This window comes from Drosophila guanche, unplaced genomic scaffold (genome assembly GCF_900245975.1).
Source record: "Drosophila guanche unplaced genomic scaffold, DGUA_6, whole genome shotgun sequence".
In the NCBI taxonomy this organism is placed as follows: domain Eukaryota; kingdom Metazoa; phylum Arthropoda; class Insecta; order Diptera; family Drosophilidae; genus Drosophila; species Drosophila guanche.
This window is the reverse complement of record NW_022995745.1, coordinates 5,642,366-5,663,636: the sequence shown is the minus strand read 5'-3', so window position 1 is coordinate 5,663,636 and position 21,271 is coordinate 5,642,366. Positions and strand designations below refer to the sequence as shown.

Genomic DNA, 21,271 nt, shown 5'->3' with positions numbered 1-21,271 from the left:
CAATCCAGATCACGAGATATTCCCACCCCATAATCGTATTTGATGCGATCCTCCTCCTTTTCCGCTCGTCTATTATTCTCATTCCACATTTGTATGCCACATGCGATCGTGTGCTGCTACATATAATAATCTCTCCCGCCAAATTGCTTGCAATTTTGTTGTTGCTTTTGTTGCTTTTCAATTTTTGTTTCTTTCATTTCTGTTTTCGTGTTTCGCTATTTGTATGCTTTTTTTTTTAGATAAGCGAAGCTTTGCATGTTCATGGGGGAGGGATCTGTACACCAACCAAAACCATCCGTAGGTCATGCTTTATTAAACAAATGGCACACACAGCAACACTCACACCGATTGGAGAGTAATGAAATGCTTGTGGAGACGAATATAAAGAGTTTATGAATAGAATTCTAACAACTTAATTATAGATATCGGAGAGTGGATCGCTGGGCGATGTTGGGAGTTCTGTGGAGCAAGAGTGCCACCAGATCTGACAACGAAGGGTATTCACATGCAGCAAATATTCGGAAGCACTTTCATATAGTTAATGTAACATTAACAATGTGGTAAAAGAATGTAATTTAATAATTGAATATGGCAAAATGTATACCCTCTGCACCTTATTCTACATTGCTGCCTCCGAATGTTGCGAAAATTCCTGCACAAAAGGAAATACCACAAGCTATTTATTTGGAAACTTGGAGTTCAATTGAAACACACACTAATAGTCAAAGAATAAAGACATGGAGCAGAGATAACGGCATTTCCTAGGCTTACATTTTTGATTCTGAAACTGATTCGAAAGTTCGAACTCGAATTCTCACTCACCTTGTGGGCGAACTCCGAAAATTGTAGCAACAACAGCAGAAGGAGCACACCATATACACAAGAAAATTGATGCTGCCGCACCACGTTGACGTTGAGGTATTGCCGGTAGCTCCGGTCCCACAGCCGCTGCCGTTGCTGTTGCCGCTGCTGCTGTTGTTGTTGTTGTTGTTGTTGAGGGAGCTTCCCACACCGCCCGTTAGTGTCGTCGAATTCTCCTCGGTTCCTACTGTTCCCCCTGTCCCGACAGTACCCGCTGTCCCACTGCTGCTGTGGCGACTCGAGAGATTGCACAGATCGAGTCCCGCTGCTGCGATAATCGAGGCAGCCGAGGATTTGCGACGTCCAGTTGCTGCTGCTGCTGCTGCCGCTGCTGCTGCGCCTTTGACTGCTCCTCCTCCCACGCCACCGGTTGCTACTGCCAGTGCCGCTCCTGCACTGCTGCTGCTGTTGTTGTTGGGTTGGGCCGCTCTGCCGGCTTTGGTGCTCTGCTTCAGGAATTTGCTTAGTCGGCGGGCAGCCAGATGCGGCGGTGGCTGGGGACTTTGTCCGCCCAAAGCGGGTGGTGCACTGCAGGTGGAGCGTTTTCGATGCAGCTGTATCGTCCCTGCTGCTGGGGTATCTGTTCCTTTGTTTGTGGTTGTTGCTTTTGCTGACGCTGCAGGCGATGCATCCACAAAGCTTATTTGCTTCCACTTTTTCTTCTTCTTCTTCACTTTGGCGGTGGCCTTGAGCAAATGTCGCGATCGAAATGCCGCTGCTGTAGTTGTAGTCTGTGTGGCTGCGGCAACAGTGGTCGCTGCTGCTGGGAAGGTTCTTGATGCTGCTGCTGCAGCTGCTGTTTCAACGGCGGGATTTACTGCTGCTGCTGCTGCTGCTGCTGCAGCGGGGATTACTGTTTCTCTTGCTGCTGTTGGTGCTGTGGGGACTACTCTTCTTGAGCGGACTGATCCTCCAGCTACTTCTCTTCCCGCTGCGGGACCTTCTTCTCCTGCTCCTCCTGCTGCTGCTGCTGGCGTTAGGCTCTGGCTGCGCCTTTGACGCTGCGGCGCTGCGGCAACGTCGGCGGCGGCGTCGTCGTCACCTTTGGCCGCCAGTTCAAAAACTTTTACCCCGGCCACCCGCACACACACAAACACACAAGCACGCAGTCAGAGGCAATCTCTCCCGCTTGCACACACACAGCACACGCCAGACACACACCCACACACACGCGTACGCGTATGCTTACGCTCACGCAGGCGGCGTGTGTCGTCGACGTCGCGGACGCGGCATTTGATAAGCGGCTTCTCTGGTTCTTGTTGTTGTTGTGGTCGTGGCTGCTGGTGCTGCTGCTGCTGCTGCGCCGCTGCGGCGGCGGCTGCTGCTTTGATTTGAGTGCTGCTTCAGCCGCTGCTGCTGCTGCTGCTGCTGGATAACTGTGTTTGGCACTGCTTTTTTATGTAATTTTTCAAACACTTGCAAAAAAAATGGTCAAAAAAATGCTTAATATAAATGATTTTTTTTGGTTTGTTTGTTTTTGTTGTTGTCTCCCAAGCACTGCACACACGGAGACACACGGAGAGCAGGAGCGCGCGCCTGCAAAGAGACACACGGGTGCGAAGATGGCAACGCAACGACGACGGAAGCGCAAAAAGGAATTTCTGGCGTGTGTAGCGGTAAACGGTAAACGCGTGCGATGCTCACAGCTGCAGCGACCGCACGACATTAAGCAGAGGGACAGAACAGAAGCCAAGCAGCGCCCAGCGCCAGCCAGCCAGCGCCAAAACGATATGGGGAGTGGAGCAGCAGCAGCAGGCAGAGTATGTCCATGGCATGTCCATGCACGGTGGGGTCATTCCGCTCTTTAGCTGGCCTAACGTGTTATCACACTCTCTCTCGCTCTCTCTTTCCACCTGACTCTCTTTGTCTAAAACTGAACAAACGAAACGACACCCGAAACAAAATAATAATTACATACATGATCTAACGGCAAACATACAGATTCATGACCGTAAGCATACGCATACGACTGTTGGAATTAGGCAACCATGAAGAGACCGCCCGCTGAGCTGGTCTCACCTTACATAATTACACCCTGGCAGAGGCGGCTGAAACAGACGCAGCGGCAGCGAAGCAAGTGACAGAGAGCGTCCGAAGAAGCGAGTGGGAATGAAACGAAGTGAAAGAGACCACGCATAGATAGAGAGGGTGATGGCGATGGAGAAGTCGAAGTCGAAAGCGTGGAGGCGAAAGCACGCCGCCAGCGGAAGCTGTGTGGAGACCGAATGACGCCGACAGCGCAGCCAAGCGATACTCTTCGATTTGTCTAGCCTCCAGCTGGCGAGGATGCACGAATTCGCAATCGGCTGGTTGCAACAGAGAAAGGCTTGACAAGAAAAGAGGAGGGAATGGAATGGTCAAAAGCTAATAATATAATGTGAAAGTAATCAATAAATATACGTTAAAGCGCACTCCACTCGTGTATAAGTAAACATAAACATAAATAAAAAATCCTTCAATTTGCATCATTTCATCACATAAGACAATTCACATTTCGTATTTGATTTTGTAATATTGTGCTCACCAGTATTCAATGGTCTAAGGCAGTGCATCCACTGTTCGTTGGATTCACTCTGCGCTCTTCTGCTACTGAATGAAATGCGCAAAAATAGTAGTAGACGCCGGCGTCGCTGCCATGCTACGTTTTCTAAGAGAGTGTTTTGTGTGCAGAGCAGAGCAGAGCAGAGCAGGGAAAAAGATGAGCGAAGCAGCGCGCGCCTAGGTGCAAACTGTTTGCACTCTTCTTTCGAATTGCTTTCTAGTTTTGTTTCATCCTAATCTTTCTTATCTTTTGTTGTTATTTACTTTTAGGTTTCGTGTTTTTCTATTATTTATTTGTTGTGTTCTGCTGGACACGATAGACAGTGCACGCGCTCTCTTTCCCTTTTCTTTGTGCCTCTCTTTTGCGCAGAAAGGTGCGCGCTCTTTGTTTTTTGAAAACAAGCGTTGTGGCGGGCTCTCTTAGAGCGTCGCTGCCGCACTGCTTCCACTGTTTCTGCTGCTACTGTTGTTGTTGTTGTTGTTGTTGCGCGTTGCACTTGAAAACTTTACGTACGCACAGCAGCTCCCCTACAGTCAGCCGGCACCCAGTGCCACTCTCCCTCTCTCTCACACACTCTCTTCGGCCGGCTGAAGTGCATTTGCATTTGTTATTGAGCCGCCGCCCCCTAAGCTGGGTCAAGTGATGGGCGCGGCGGCAGAGCAGAGCAGCGCACAGCCAGAGCCAGCAGAATTGAACTCAAGTGGTTTGCGTATTCACTAAACACTGGACTACAGGCTTTGGGGCTAACAGAATTCGAAATCGACACAATCGGGGCAAAAGGTTTCTGTATCTAAGTGTGATATCTATTACCCTCTCTCTGTTGTCTGGTGTAATTAAATCAGTCTCTTCACGAGGCACGAGGCACGAGGCAATTCTGATGGCTATATTAGTTGGCTCCTCCACATCATCCGCCACTCGAGAGCGCCTCGTGCCACACGGGGGTAACCCAATGCTGCACTTGCTCCGGGGGCCACCCAGGGATCCCAGGGATCTGATGGCCTGGCTGGCATTTTGTTATTAGCCCTTAAGTTGCTGCCCCAGGTGCCTCAAGGTGCTGCAGCACGAACTGGGGGGTCAACGCAAAGTTTCAAATTTCTTTTGGCCCAATAAAAATAAACAAAGGCGCCGCTCCACTCGGGTACGGTAGCCCACTGGAGTGGACTGAAATGAGCTTCGGGCTCGGATTGCAATTATCCTCCGACTCTCAGCCAGCTGGGAGAGTTATCCATCAAAGATGGATGCCGCTCTACAGGGGCTCTAATGAAAATTTGCTACCATTTTGCCAGGAGCCAGCCCTGCCCAATGCCTTAAGTGGCTAAATACTGCAAAGGATGGGGCCTGGGGGGCCTCAGGTGAGCGACACTTATCCATTCAGTTGGAAAAGAAAAACGAAAGGAGAGCAAAGCAAGGCAAATTGTTCGTGTTATGGTTATGCCAGCCAGCCAGCCAGCCAGCCAGCCAGATGTTATCGCAATTTTGGTCTTTTGCATAAACAGCCAAGAGATCTGTCAAAAAAAAAGGAAAGAAAGAGAGAGACGCTCCTGATGGGCCGTTACTCTCCACCAACTGACTTTCAGCGAGAAAATAAGAGAAGAAATGCCACATGAAATGTTGCTGTTACAAAACGATTTTCTCACAGCTTTCTCCTCGCTTAAGAGCATCTAAACTTCGTCTATTGGTTTGTTGCTTTGATATTATTTTGATACTATTTCGTGCCACCCACAAAACTAATGGCTGGCCAATGGCACCCAGGGGGCTGGCTAAACAGATACGAAGAGCAGGCCAGCTAGAAGAGAGAGCGAAGGGAGGGGAGTCTGCATATAACACATATAACAGCCCCCGTGGAGTGTTCCTCGTGTTGTTTGTTTGACAGATTTCTGGACTGCCATGGAGTCAAATATTTGGTTTTGGTTTTGGTTTTGCCCGCAAAAACTAATTATTGCCCAGAGAGATTGTCATAAATATCTTTACTTTTAACTATAATTTTAAAAAGGAAAATACATCGGAGCATTACCAACAGAATCTTCGCTGTCACACACAACTTTCGGGCACAAAAGCCATCGAAATCGATTTATATTTTATGTCTTTGGTTCTAAATTTTGTGAAGAAAACCAAACCAAAGTGGAAACACTTTGCACTTTCAACTGGCAGCTTTTTGTTGGCACTTTTTTGGCTGCAAAAGGGAATGCAAAGACCTCTCATTAATATACACCTTTGCACCTTGATTGTTGTTTGTTAAGCCATGCAACAAAATAATCCCTTTGGCTGTCGCACAAATATTTGGGTTGTCCTTGGGTTTTTTCAAACATTTTTCACATCACACATGCAGCGTGTGGAGCTGCCGTTAACATTCATTAATGTCTTTCCTTGTTGCTGCTCCTTTTTATGTTTTTTTTTTTCAATTTCCTGCGCTTTGACGCCCCCGAATGTGCGTGTGCAACACGCCCCCCGCTGTTGCCAGCCCCATGCCACACGCTTCTCCATTTTGGTTATGCTGCAGTTAACTTTATGGCCAGCCGGAGGCCGGATCGTGCACAAACAAATTGCACTCGACGCTCGACTCTCGACTCTCATTTTACATTTCGTTTTGTGGCGTTGCCGCTGGCACCGCGGGGCCAAGTGTGCGATCCAGAAGCCGGAACCCCGAATCTGCCACACCCCAAAAAGTTAATCATAGAAACGCAGAGCGAAAATGCCAAGGTTCAACGTGTTGCTGATTGTTTTTTGCCACCCTCGGGTGGGGGTTGCAACCAGTTGCACACTGCGTATACGCAACATCAGCAGCAGCCGCAGATTTCTTTTCAACACACGGCAAAAGGGAAGCGCAATTGAACGCAATAAAATCGCTCTCGGATTCTGTCAGAGCTAGTGGAGGGGGGAGAGCTTACCCGCGGCACACGTCGGATCGGCAATCAGAGCCAAAAAAAAGGGAAAAACTTACCTGTAAAAAAAAGAGAAAGAGGGAAAAAGGGAATTTTCAATTAGTTTCGTGTCGTATGTTGTACATTTGGGAGCTTATCACATTTAAATATGAAATTAAGGCACGTTGAAGAACGTTGGCAGTCAACTGAGAAACTGGATGGGAGACAGCCAAGAGATTTGTCTTATATTTTTGTTGGATTAAGCTTAGAATTCGTTTCAAAGGAAAATGTAATTTCTGTGAATTGCCTTAAGGCACCTCCTGCTCCTGCCCCTGCCCCTGCGCTGGCAGCTTTAAGCTCTTAAATCCTGACCACAAACAACAAAATTCAGATTGTGCACGCACTGTGCTCCGTCTGCTAAGCTCTACACCTAAGCTTAGTCGCGGAAAAGCTGCGCAGCCAAAAGCTGTGGCGCTGGCGAAAAGCTCAGCGAGCGTTTTCTCCGCTAAGTTGCGTGCTTAAAGCTTTGAGCAGCTTCGCGGAGCTTTCGGCAGATCAATGTGCCACGAGACTTCGCTTATTATAGATTATGTTCCGTTTCTGTGTATATTTGTAGCTTTAGAACTTTTCAATTGATTAATTAATTGAGTTGCGTCTTGAAATATATTTTCAGGCATGGTCCACTTATCCGTAGATAGATGTGGACCTTTGGCTGCCCTTAAATGTGTTCGTTTCAATTTAAAGATACATCAATTATCCAGGATGCAAATTGTTGACTCGTCCTCCGCCTCCTGCTCCACTCCTCAGTGGCTCCCTGAAGCTCCCTGCAAGCATTTCAACTTTTCATTTGTCAAGCAACAATCTGAGCACAGAGTGTCGTGGCGTCTGACCAGATTTACTGGTAGTTTTGTTCGGGCTTTTCGCTCTTGTTCTGCTGTGTCTGCCCCCCCAATGCAGCAGCAAAAAGCGTTGCAAGCTCAGCTGGTGCTCAAGTGGGATAGAGAAGAACTACAGAGACAACAAAAAGCAAACCGTAACCCCATGGGTGGTCGCTGCATTCACAATTATAATGTTTTTTTTGCTCCCAAGCTGGCAGGAAAATTAGAAAAGGCCAAAGAGATTGCTGCACATAAAGACTGAAGACTTATTGAAGCGGCGAAACAGCTGGAATGAAAGCGCTGACTGGCAAGGATGAAGCCTAATTAAGTGTTCAAATTAAGGTTGAGTATAAATTCTGGTGTGCCTTTTGGCTCATTTGTCGCCGATAAATTACCACCCAGAAAACACATCTCTGGGCGCCCTTTCCTTCTTGATGTTCCTTTGTTTATTATCATTGCTTTTCTCTTCGCCTTTGGGGACGGGGACCCTCTGTCTCTAACCCATCTCAGATTGCCTTTACCTTTTGGGTTCCACTTCAAATGGCCATCAGCGTCTCCTGGCAGAGGCTTCCACCTGCGGACATGTCACACGTGTCGTATGCGTAATCTTAGTAATGTCAGCATTAACGGCTGGCAGGCTGGATGCTTCGTCAGTGCATTACGAGCATGTTTCTGCAACGTTCTATGCTAATTAACAACTTAACTCAATTTTGGTTTGCATTTTTGCATAAAATTCCACCCAAAATTATGGACAAAAATCAACAATAAAGCGGCAGCCATTAATTGTGTAGAAGAGGGAGAAGCTATTTGGGAGGCGTAATTTATAGTTGACTTAATGCCTTCTAATTAGCGTAAAATATGTTTTAACGTTGGTTCCATTTTAATTGGTTTCCCCCCCCACTGACATGACAACGCAAAAACACATCACAGATACGCACAGTCGATTGTTTTTGGCAGGGATATGCCGTTTCAAAGTGAATTTTAAAGTGCAATTTGTGGACAATATTTCACTTTAAGAGAGCTGAGAGCTGGCAGAGAGAGAAGCTCGAGAGAGAGAGAGAGAGAGCTAAGGGGCCAGTCGGCAGTTTGGTGCTGCCAGGAGAATGAAGTCAAGCATCGTGCGAAGACGAAACCAGTGTTGGACAGGCACAGGAAGTAGAGAAAATGTAGACAGGAAGGAAGGCTGCCAACTGTGGACACTTCTCTAATATCCGAAACTTCAATAAGGCATCCGCCCCTGCTGTGTCCCATCCATCCATCCATCCATCCATCCTGCGCAAATATGCCTTCATTAGCGCCTGAAAGTATGCAACACTCGAGCGAAGAAGGACTTTGGAGTAGGACGAAGGACTCCGCGAATATAATATGCAAACAAAAGCACGCGCCGCCATGCCAAACATTGTACGGCTACGGGCCGGGGTCAGGCCTTCCGTCAGGACATCACAGAACAGCACAAAAAAAAAAGGGTTTGGGTGTTGGGTTTTGGCTTTGGCTTTGGCTTTGGGTTCTTGCAACAGTATCAACGTTGCGGGTGTGCGCTGCTCTGCCAGCATCTTTCTCGCACTTTTCGGAACAACTTTCTGCGATTTGCAAAGTGTTGGCCACGAGCAGCCAGTCCGAAGATGTCCAGCAAGTAAGCGGCGAGCTGAGTTCTTTAAGGTCAAAGATAATGAAGTTAGTGGTTAACGGGCAGCAGACCCTTAAGCGTGCATTTTTGGCTGACAAATAAATGAATTACACGCAGAAATAATGTGTTAAAAATAGAAATAAATAGAAAGGGAAGCAAATTGTTTTCGCCATAAACACAGTCGAGAAATGCACAAATAAAGCGAAATCTTTATTCGGCAATAATCTTAAACACTTTCTTACTGCCACACCCCAAAGAACCCCCAAAGAACCCAACCAAATTCCCTTGAAAATCGCTGAATATACGCAAAAACCCAGTGGGGCATGGCCACAGTGCAGCTTTTAGTCAGCGACACCGATACCCGAGACCCAAAACCCGAGACCCGAGACCCTTTCTTGCCACACTTCGCTTGGGGAATACCCCGTTTGATGCCCTGATAGCTTAAAGATTGCCAACCAAATTGAAGTTTAAATATAAAGAGAGAGTGCGAGACACATTAGCTGTGTCTTCCTTTGGGTTTGTGTGTGTTTCTGTTCCCGTTTTGCTCCCGTTTTGCTCCCGTTTTGCTCCTGTTTTGCTCCTGTTTTGCTCCTGCTGCTGTTAGGCAACAACAATAATAATATTTATTACTTTTCGTGGCATTTGTCTGTATGTTTTTAATAATAAATAAACTGTAAACATAAGTCACGCACACACACACACAAAAAAGCCCAAAAGTTGAGCCTTGAGCTCTGCCAGAGATTTATCTTGCTCTCTGTGGCCTGCCTGCGGTGTGTGTGTGTGTGTGTGTGTGTGTGTGGGGGGGGGGTTGGAACTGTGTCTTTGTGGCCAAAAGCTATGCAAATGTTGCGGCCTGCCGTAGAGACTGTCTGGATTTTTAAAGTCGCTGCTGCCAACCTCAGCCACAGCCACAGGCACAGGCACAGGCAAAAGGCAGCTCCTAAAATTCCTTGACTGTGCCACAGCACTGGCATGCCCCCGGGGCATGTGCCCCCATTTTCATAATTCCTAAGGGAATTTTTGATTTAGGAATTAATGGCAGGACTAACAGGTGGATGAAGTGGGGCAGCCCGGATGAGGCAAGCGACAGGCCTCGCCTCTCAGCCAACTAATAGAATGTTGAAGTCAGTTTTGCTTTAAATTCAAATGAGAATTTGAATGATTTTCCCATGCCACTGGCCACTGTGCAGCCACAAAAGTCAACAAATAACAATTCTGGGAACTCGAACATTTGCTTAAATAAATGTTCAACTTTTCGTGTAATTTTGTTGCCCCACTTTTTCTATATTTTATGCAAGTTGTAAGTGCAAACTTTAGTTGATGTTTTTGGATGTTTTCGAGTCTCATTTTTCTATCTATTTTATGCCCAAAATAATATGTCAAATTGGGCCTGTCGACCCATCCATTAGCGCGTAATAATAGTAAATCAATTGATTTATTTGTGCATTAACAGAATATGTTGTGGATTATTGTGCATATTTTTTATTCCTATTAACTCTTAATCGGCTTTAAGCTCTGCCCTTGCTTTGACTTGCCTTCACTTCACTGTTGCTGGCAATTAAATTTAAATACATTTAATGGACATAATGCCAATAATTGTTTAAGTTTCTGCTTGCCCTTTTTGGCCGCCGCTCTTCTACGATTTTGCTTTTAAGCTGCGCTGCGCAGTCGAAAGGAAAGCGAAAGGAAACGACAATTTTCATGGACTGGCAGCTTCAATTACCCACCCACTGCCACCATTTCTGGGGTTCATTAAAATTATTCCCATCTTTTCTCTGTTTTTTTCTGTTTTCTACATATCTGCAGCGGAGGGGCACAGTGCGCAGTGTACGAAAAATTAAAAACATTTCAATTTAATTACACGACTATGACAAACAATTTTGGCATTCTGACAACGCCACGAGACGATGGAAACCAGAGACAAGCGCCCAGCGGCTGTGGGGGGGAGTCTGTGTTGCCAATGACATTCGCCCGACTGATGGAACGATGGAACGATGGGTCTGGCCCCCAAGCAATTTGCAACAACAAGACAACAATTAGCAGCGAGTTCAATGTGCCACAGGAGTCCTGGCTATAAACAAGTTCATTAGCCAGTCAAGAGGGGCACACAAATTGATTGAGAGGGGGGAATTGGGGCACAAGTTTTGGTAGCCGAAAGCAAGCAGCCTGCAGCTTGGAAACAAATGTTTAGAACCCTTTTTCGTTTGACACTCACCCAAAGAGATCCGTCTCGCTGCCGGGAAAACTGATCCTGGGCGACAGGGGCGAGCGGCCTGCACGCTTCAGCATGTCGTGCAGGCCCGGCGGTGCATGGATGGGACTCAGGATGGTTATCTTGCGATTGGGTGGCGCCAAGAAGCCACCGCTCAGGGTCAGCTGGGTGCGCATGCCCGCCGAGCTGCTGCTCTTCATTTCGATGGTCTCCGCCGACTTGGAGATGAGGATCGAGGAGGATTGCTGCAGGCCCAGCTTGGCCATGGACAGCTGCATGGATCCCCCAGCGCCGGAGCTGTCGGATAGATTGCTGCCCGTGCCATTGCCATCGCCCAGGGCCGCTGTGGCATCGTCGATCTGGGTGGAGGCACTGCGTATGCATTTCTCTGGCCTGGCACCACTCACCGGTGTCATGCCGGCGGCCGCCTCCGAGTGTGCCGAGGTGGAGCGCACAAACTGCCGCACATGCTTCTGGTGGGCGGTGAGGAAGCCGTGCGAACCGCCCTCCGGCTGCTGCAGAAAACTTTGGAACTTTGACTTGCTGGCGGTGGTGGTGGAGCTGGCGGAGGTCGCTGCCGCTGCCGCTGCCGCTGCCGCTGTCTGGTTGCTGCTGCCGCTGGCCATGTACCGTGTGCTGCTGCTGCTGCTCGTGCTTGTGCTTGTCCGCTGCTCGCTGGTGATTATTGACGTCGAGGACTGCGCTTTCAGCTGCTGGGCGAGCGCAGCGGCGGCGCTGGCACTCAGCTGCAGGGTGCTCTGCTCAGTCGTGCTCGACTGCAGACTCTGGCTGCGCGTCGAACTTGAGATGATCTTCTGTTGGGTCTGTTGCTGCTGCTGTTGTATGATCTGTTGTTGCTGCTGTTGTTGCTGTTGCTGCTGCATGGAGGATAGATTGCTGCTGCTCATCGAATAGGAGCGTGTGGCGACGGCTACATTGGTGGTGCTGGAGCTGGATGTTTGGCTGCTGAACTTCTGCTGGCTGTGCTTCACCTGCTGCAGGTGCTTCTGTTCCGCTGCCACTGTGGCTGTGGCTGTGGCTGTGGATGTGCTGGCAAAGACACTGTCATCGCTGCCACCCGGTGAGCCCAGTTCCATGTCCATTTCCATGGAGCGCAACTCCTCGGCATCCACCTCGCTGGGTGTCGTTATTATGTACTGCGGCGGTGGTGCCGGTTTCTGTTTACCTGCACCACCATTGCCATTGCCATTGCTGTCGTTGCTGTTGCCCGACATTTTATTTTCTTTTCAGGTGGTTTTTTGTTACGTTTTGGTTTTGCTTTTGGCTTTTGGCTTTTGGCTTTTATTTTATTTTTTTTTATTTGAATTTTTTTGCTGCGAAACAGAATGTTTGTGTTTAAAGGTTAAAATATCAGTTTCAGGTCAAGTTTGAGGCTCTCATTTTATGGTATACTCTCTTGCCACGTTGTTGCATACTTTTCCGGGGGTAGATTGTGAGGGAAATGTTTTCCACATTTCCATGCGTATACCGTATTCGCGGTAATTAGCTGAACGAAGCAAGAAATGTCTCTGTGGACCAGCAGCACACGCGCGCATTAAACAGATTGCAACAAAAAAACAAAGAAGAAACTTTCGACTCCACAAAGTGACAAAAAACATACACAAAGAGAGACAGAGAGAGAGTGGAATTTAAAGTCGATTTAAAGTGGAACCCTAGGACCTAACAGCAACACCTAAACAGGACAAGAACTTGTCGAATCTTTAAAAAACTGTTGAAATTTCTATATACCGAAGGCAAGCTATAGAAAATTTCCCGAACGCTTCCATTTGGACATATTTGTACAGTTAGTTCCATAGGGGCCTACAGCTGCACAGCAGCGCGAGCATGTTTGATTCGAACTCGAACCTGAACTCGAGCAAGTTGTGGCCCCAGCACTCCACCATACCAGCACGAGCCTCTCCCAACCCCAAGCAGCAGCGCCTTTGGCCCAATTTTCTTCTCTTTTTTCTTTTTTTGGTGTTTTTTTCTTGTTCTGTGTTTTGGGTTTTGTTTTCCTTGCGTTTGGTTATGCCTGGCGGTGGCGGGGGGAGAACGGAGCTGCATAATTAACCTGTGAACTGTGACCGAGACTCGTGAAGGTGTTTCTGCGCTTTACATCCACTAATTGATGGCAAGGCGGTGGAAGGCAGCTGGGCAGGCAGGAATCCACCCAGGAGCAAAAGCAACACTCCACAGCTCATTAACTAAGAGACTTTGATTGCATTACTGATGCGAAAACTGTGATTTATATTGCACTTTTCCCTGCATCCTGGCCGTGTTCCCATTTCCATAGGTTTCCCCTTTTTTTCGTACTCGATTACCGGCTGGCTCCAGACCAGACCCAAGGCTCAACAGGATGCCAAGCAGAAGGTTGCCCAGGCAACATCGCAATGCCAGGAACATCGCGATGTTTCAAGTAATTTGTTGTATTTTGCATTTGATTTGATTTGAAGGACCCTGCCGCAAGGCCCCGCACGTAATTTTCCATTGCATTCATTGGCCAAATGGTAATCAATAAGCAATCATTTTAAATGTGATTCCACCGTGCTTCACTCTCGCAATGCACTCCATAGAAACTTTTGCCCGCTGCCAGGTGCGAGTGCAGAAAAACACATTCGGGCTTGCAATTCAAAGGAAAACTATAAGTCAAAGGCGGAGAAAGCTGCCTCGGGGGTCAGCTTACACAAAGGCTGAAGGCAGCTCCCACTCCAATGGCGTTTAGGTCCCACACAAACGATGATTCTGGTTCAAAGTTGCTCTAACAAAAATTAGTTTTTGCTTCAAAAGAAGCGCTACTTCATTTATTCTTTAATACCTGTTAAAAATGTAAACTTTTTGCAAGTTTTTAGATGCATCAAATAATTAAAATCATTTTTTGGATGATTTAATTTCGCTTTTCTTTCATTTCACGGTCACAGTTTCGAGTCACTAAAGTCACTAAATTTGTTGCATAAGCTAGGGTCAGGCTGCTGTTGGGGGGCTTTCTTTGGGGGCGGTGGGGAGGTGCAATCAGCTGCCCATCACAAAATTCCCAGAACAAGAATGTGTGCAACAGCCGGACACAGACACGGACACAGACACGGACACAGACACGGACACGCATACGAGCAGAGAGATAAAGGGTAGAAGGGAAATTGTTGCTGCAATTGTATGCAAATGTGGCGAACCTTTTGGCTTAGCCACCAGAGAAATGGCAACACAATGTGTGGGTAGAGTGGGTACTGGGCAGGGGCCGCTGCATTGAGCCGGAAGCACGTCTCTCCGCATTGTTGACACTGCCCCCCCGTCCCGCCACGCCACGGCTCAACCTTAGCCTGCTGTTCCGCCTACACCTTTTGCTTTTTTCGACATTTAAAAAGGGCCCCCGCCTTGGGGCGTGACACTTAAAGTAATTGCAGTTCGAACAGCACAAAAGAGAGAGAGAAAGAGAGAGAGAGAGAGAGCGAGTCGCAGCATCAGCACATAATACGGGTAATGTCTATGCAAATAAAGTTGGAGGAGCAGCCCACGGAACAACAGAAATACTCGTAATAACAGCAACAAATGCTCGGCGTGCCACAATGCAAACAAGCAGCGAGTAGAGTGGAGAGTGACGAGTGGCGAGTGGCGAGTGGCGAGTGGCGAGAGCCCAGTGGAGGGTGTAACACTCAATTGGCTGCTGCACTTGCCGCTGTGTAGTTCCCGCTAAAAGGGTGTAAGCATTTCCATTGTATGCACACACAACATTTTCACACAATTCAATTTCGCATTACGCATACGCCCCGTGCAGCCATGCAATACGATAAGCAGCAGCAAGAGGAGTACCCTCTGCACATGGTCTCAGAGAATTACACATTGCTCGGGTTATTTATTACGCGCAGCACATTTGATTTGCTTTTTGCTTTGGCATTCCATCAGCGAGTGGAATCAATTTGCATTTACGCGCAAACAAGGCGAAAGGCAATAAGCTTTAGCCGTGCCCCGCCCATAACGCCCCGCTAGTTAACAAAGGATGTTGGCGCCTCAGTCGTTGTGTCATTCCTTTGTTCACTTTACTCCCGGCATACAGCCCCAGAACCCCCCCCAAGAACTGTCAACATCATTAGCCATATATCAACTTCACTTTTGAATGGCCCACAACCCAGCCCCCCCCCCCCACATCGCAGCCCAAATGAACGCTAAATGAATGTCAAAGCAAATGTGCTTTAAAATTTGCAGACCAACAACAAGAGGGACGCTGGCTAGGGCCTGTGAGAGTTTCCATTAAAGAACAACTCTTTGAAATTAGTCCACAATTTCCGCAGTTTTGCACTGGCAAATGCTCTGGCTCTGGCTCTGGCTCTGGCTTTGGTTTGTTTATTTATTTCAAAACTTAAAGGAAAAACACTTATTATATTTATGCATATTTTCGGCTGACTTTACTTCAACCTTTTAGCCCTTAAATGTGTGCATAATTTTCTCAAACAAATGGTTCAGCATTGCTGATTTTAATCACCACAAATTAACGAGGCCGCACTTTAGTTGAGCAACACACAAAAATGTTAGTTGGGTGCCGTAACTTGACTTTAATTTTGTTTTAAAACAAAGGTGCTACTAATTGGCTGGCCAGCCACTTTATTGCTCAACTTTTGGCATTTGTCCGAAACATTTTAATGCCACTAATTGACTAAGCACAACGCCGCAGAGCCACTAAAAAATTCTATTACTAAATCTGTGCATCATCCTTTGCCCCCCCCTCTCTCTCTCTCTCTCTCTCTCTCTCTGTCAGTCGTAATTAATTTTGAAATAAATGCACACACGGCCCTAATTTGATTCGAGTTGGTAATAACTTTTCCCGTATCGATTGAGCTCGAGTGGATGCTAATTGACTTGGAAAAGCGATGTAAGCCGGAAAATCTAGATGAAAATAAATGGAAATAGATGGAAATGGCAAATGATTTTGCGTAAGTCGTCTTTGATTTTGATTTTGATTTTGATTTTTCTGTTTATTTTCATTTGCGCTGTGGCTGCTGCCTGCCGTTAAAGTTCATCTAAATTGGCTTTGACACTGACCTTGCAGCTGCAGCTGCCTGCACGGCTTATGACCAACAGTAAAATCATCATCCAAGCCTTGCCCCGGCCGCCTGCCACACGCAGCAAAATTAAGAGCAAAAGCCGTGAGGCACCGACTGAAGGTTAATTTATTTTGTTGCGCCATGAAATTACTTAATTCTTGTGCACGGGGAGTTCCCGCTTAGATGACAACAAAAATAAAATGGCAACACGCGATAAAGGTAAATATTTTTTCCCAAGCGGCATTCCAATGATTTTTATCATAGCTGCAAACAAAACGAACAACGAGTAAATGTTAAATAAATTTCCGTTTTTTCTTTACCTCATTTCCCAACAGTTTAAAGAGTCTGAGTCTGAGTCTGAGTCTTTGAGCTGCTTCACAAGTGTCTGGAAAGTCTAGTTGAGCCTTAAAACTAATCCACTCTCAGCTGTCTTCGCATATATTAGTGGAAATTTTAGCTACACACAGAGCCAGGAAGTGCCTCTTATTGTTGTCTCTTAATAATCTGAACTTAGTGCATTTTGTTGACCCTTCTTCGAGGCTCGAACTCTCCATAAATGATCTTGTATGCGGCGCACTGCATTAGCACTCTGAATATTCATCCTGTGCTGCATTTTGGGCATTTTGTGCATTTTGTGCATTCGGAATTTGCTATTCATCACGGCATGGGTTTTGTTTCCGCACAGCCAACAAATTTGGGGCAGCTATATCCCCTTGGAAACCGGGTTACCATGGTCTGGCAGTAGCCCACACACACACACACACGCACAACACAACACACACGCACAACACAACACAAATCATGTTCCGGCAGCCGGAGTTGCGGAGGAGTGGCGCTGGGCTTATGGGCATCAATTGTGCGCTCATTGGGCGAGGGGCCTAAGTGAATTTTGGGGCTGTGTAATGCATTTGCCATGTACCGAGCGGCAGCCAAAGCGAGGGAGAGAGAGAATTTCAGTGGGAACTTAGCTGCAGCGCTTGGAGGCAGAATGCGCGCCGCGCCACTCGCTTTTGGCTAATTTGCGCAAAAATTTGTCAGAGAAACATTTTTGTGTACTTTTTTTTGGGCTGGCTATTTGCTGGAGGCTGGCAAGGCTTGCAATTTAATCAAAGTTCCATTAATAATGAAATGAGAACTGAGAGAAAGTTACAGAGAGACTTGAGCCCCAGCTACGGGTTGGCCCGGATGCTTCCGGGTAACAGGAGCGGAGCCAGGCATTACTTAAGCCTATTTAAGCTGAACACAGGAGGAGGGAGGTCTGTTCTGGCTCTGGGTGGGGGCTTAAGGTAGCACGACAATCAAAGACACAAAACGAACAAAGGAGCGAGCGAGCGAAATGAAAGAGAAACGACACGAAGCGAGCGACTCAAGCGGAAGAAAGGACTCTGCTCGGGGGGGTGGGGGAGGTGGGGCAAACACTCATCAACAAAATATACCAAAAAACCCTTTAAAGACCAAATCGATTCAATTCAAATTAAAGCAGCCTTGGGAGCACTTTTCTGGTACCATTACCAGGCAGAAGTGGCAGCCAGACGGCTGCCAAGCGTACATTTTGTGAATAATTTGCAATGTTTAAGCCTCAACAAGTCTAAACAACAATAAAATTGTGTAGAATGCACATTCATAAATACATCTTCAAGCATAATTGTGCTGCTCAGTGCAGGCTCTAGGCCAAAGCCACGAAAAAGTGGTAAGAGCGGAGCGGAGGGGCATGGCTGGGCATGGTTGGGCCGTTCACAGGTTTGGTCAGCCATAAATTTGCTTAATTTATTTGCTGCGTGAATGGTAGCCGCGCCACAAAGCCACAAAACCAATTTGATGACGACAACGATGACGGGGCTGAGTGTGCCTGAGGGCGTGCTCCAATGGCTCTTTGAACCCGGAGCCCGGGTTCGAGCCGCATGTTCTCTGGGTTATCAGTTGCTGCCAGTTGCTGTTGATGCATGCATTCTAATTGAAACTTCATTAAATATGCTACCCCCCAGCAGCAATATCAAAGCAGAGACAAAACAAATAAAGGGATTACTTGACAGATTTGGCAAAAATTCTGTGTTTGATTTCTCACTGCAATTTCTCACTCGTGACCTTCGTTCAAGGAATTTTCGAAGGCCTTCGAAGCCAGGAGAATATTTTCTTGCAAATGAATTGAATTCAATTTGATTGGCTTACAGCAGGCGTAAAGCAAACGAAACAGACACAATCAAAGCCTGGGGCTGCAGTTTATTTTTTTAATTATTTTGATTAAGATTCAAGAAATATTTGAGTCCTTGAATGCTGCCAGAATGCCAGAGAAAAGAGAATTCTCTTCTGCTGTTTAAGCGCCTTTCAGAAGGTATATTTAAACCGATTAAGTGAGCATTTTGGAACATTATTGATCCACATTTTAGGGCCATAAAATTCTTTATTTTCTTAACCCTAGAACGTGGGCTCTAGAAATTCATCGATTTCTTTGCTTTTTGGATTGCTTTTCAGCAGGGATCGATTGTGTTATCATGCATTTCCATAATAGAAACATTTTGCCCCAAAAATTGACAAGAAACTTGACAAGACTCCACTTGAAACCCGTTCCTGTCCCTGCCCCCGCCCGACTCCAACCCCAACAACTTCTTCTCACGCCCTCTAATCAATCAGTCATTCAGTCAGTCATTCGTTTCATTCACCTGAACGAGCTGAATGGAGGCAGGTGGCACAAGGTGAGTGAGGTCACAACCTGCCGTGCAACATTTTGTGGCAAATTTCGTTGTGGCCGCGGGGTTGGCACCCCAAACCCTTCAAGAATGTTAACAATTGAGACCCCCCCCCCGCGGCCAGGAGGAACCACGAAGTTGGAAGAATAAGAAAAACGGGCAAGGAATCACAAAAGCTGGCCCCAAACAACAGCAACAACAAAAAAGAATACAACAAAAATGTATTTCGGGGTAAAAGAAAAATGCAAAATCGATGGCCAAAAATGCGCTCCACAAAAGCTTTAAAGCGAGGAGCGATGGAGCGATGGAGGGCGAGGGGCTGTGAGGTGGAGCCTTGTATCTATGATACACACACGACACAAGCGCGACGCATTCCAAACATTTGCCTTTCATGCGGCAAGGAAGGAATACAAGGGGTTAAAAGGGGGCAAGGCAGGGCTACAGAAGGGGGCCATAGATGGGGCATAGATGGGGCAAATTGCCCCAGTACAGTGGCAACCAGTGGCTCAAATGGTGCCTCACATAATGTTGAAGCAACTATGCTTCAATTTGATTGAGCTAGTAAACAAAAGTAAGAACAAAATCTTACATTGATCAGCTCATTCCTCTTTGCCTGCCTTTGTGCTTGATCTTCTCTGTTTGCTGCAGTGTTCACTGTAGTGGGTGCTGCCTGTAGTGCTGCCGTATCAAGTGGCTGGACAGGTGAGCTTTTGTCTGCTTTTGGCTTTGCTCATTTTTGTACATATTTTTTGTGCTCTCTCTTTCTGCTATCAAAATATTTATGGGCACTTCAAGCACACAGGCACACACGCACACAGATGAATTGTGGCAGAGTTTCGCTTGTTGTTTTTGTTTGAAGGCGATTTAACATGTTCCCTGATGGCAATCTCACCTACCTTGGTGCTGCTCTGCTCTTTGCGGGGCAATTACATAATAATTCAATGAATAACAAGCAAGGCATGCCGGGCCAGGCTGGGGCGCTCAACTAAAGCCAGCAAAAACGAATATAAATATGAAATGAAGAAGCGAACGAGAACAAAAAATTAGCAGGCAGGCAGAGGCTGCTCCTTGTGCTGCGAAAAGTATGCTCCAGTGGCCACCTGTCTGAACGTGGAACGTGGCACGGCGAAAGATGAAAGATGAAAGCCAACCATAAATGCTGCTCCCTCTTGTCTTTGCTAGTTTTTTGTTCCATCTCTTATCATCTTTTGTTTTTGTTTTTGTTTTCGTTTTCTGTTTTCGTTTCACTTGAAGCGTTTGGCTTATGATACGGAAGTACGGCCCCCAGGCCAGCCAGCTGTCTGTTGCTCATCAAATCACTTTCAAATTGGGTGCCACACGCACTCCTCCCTGTGGCTGTGATTAATATGGGCAGCTGACTAAACGGTTGACGGGCAAAGGTCCGGCCACTGGGCCACAGGTTCCGCTCCTGTTTTGAGTTTCAATCACTAAAGTGTAGCCGGAAAGTCAAAGCCATTTTGGTAGTTTAATTCTTCCTTAATTTGTGTCTTCCTTTATGTGAAAACTTTGCTTGTTTCTCCTTCGTTCTGCTTCGTTCTGCTGCAGCAGATTTGTCCACATTTTCATACGAGTAACTGAGAATTTCATTAGTTACTTCTTTTCCCTCCTCCCTGAAGCTCTCTTTTGTGGCGCTAGCAACCTTTTTTTTGGGTGGCCAATAAGTTCCTTCCAGCTGCCTTCCAGCTTTTATGCTTTTCCGGCACTCATCTCTCCACTTAGCCTTTTCCCTTCGTTTCCCTTTTGTTTTGCTCTGTTTTAATCCTCTTTGGCGCTGTCTTCCTTGCCAATTTCTCTCCCTCAGCCATTCCCGGCAGCTCCCGTCTTGTTTGTTGTGGTTGTCTCTCGCCTGTCTTTCCCTTTGCCTTTGCATTCTCATCTGCCACATTTCACTCACGAATCCTTCATATTTCCATGTCTGTGAGTGGAGCCATCCTTCATCTTTTCTTTTGCCACAAAAACCAACTCCAGCCTTGAGGGAAAAACTGTTGCAGTTGCAAATAAACGTGCGTAAGATTGTTTTTATTCTAATTATTAATTAAGTTATTTATTCTTCGTGGCCCCTGCGGGTGGGTTTCCCTCTTGTTTTGCTCTCCATTTGCCCTTTCACTTCGCCGTGGCAAAGTCTTTACCTGTGTAGAGGCTTTTTGCTCTTCCTTTCACTCTCTCTCTCTCTCTCTGTCTCTCTTTCTGCCTCTCTATCTTAGTTTCGCTCTCTGCTGTGGCTAATGGGAACGAGGCTGGGCTGCCAGCACTAATTAAATTATGAAGTGTTTTCTGCCACATTTACACCCGCACCCGCACCCGCACCCGCACCCTCTCTCTCTCTCTTACGCTCTGCCCTGCTGCTCAAGCCACCCCCTCCAGCTATCCAACTGCCAGACAAGAGTAAGTAGCGCATTAGTCGCTGTCGTAGTTGTTGTAATTATTTGTTGTGCTCAGCGAACTGGCAACACTTATGCCCAGCAGTCCCCGACCTTAACCCAAACAACAACAACAACAACAACAGCAAGAAGCAAGAAGGTGAAAAATATTGTAGGAAGCCCGAAAGC

General features: G+C 46.9%; 1 protein-coding gene across 8 annotated transcripts in view; it reads right to left on the bottom strand.

Moving 5' to 3' along the window:
* Positions 1-21,271, bottom strand: part of LOC117581566 (cAMP-specific 3',5'-cyclic phosphodiesterase) — a 97,541-nt gene that overhangs the window by 51,208 nt on the left and 25,062 nt on the right. For 3 of the 8 annotated variants that reach the window (XM_034268902.1, XM_034268903.1, XM_034268904.1), the window contains exon 1: positions 10,985-12,231. The exons of 4 other annotated variants lie outside the window; for them this stretch is intronic. In XM_034268902.1, coding sequence (XP_034124793.1) covers positions 10,985-12,216 — 1,232 coding nt within the window. In that variant the 5' untranslated portion in view covers positions 12,217-12,231. Of the gene's footprint in view, positions 1-822; positions 1,636-10,984; positions 12,232-21,271 lie in introns of those variants that run through there. One more of the 8 variants, XM_034268908.1, reaches the window with a different exon arrangement.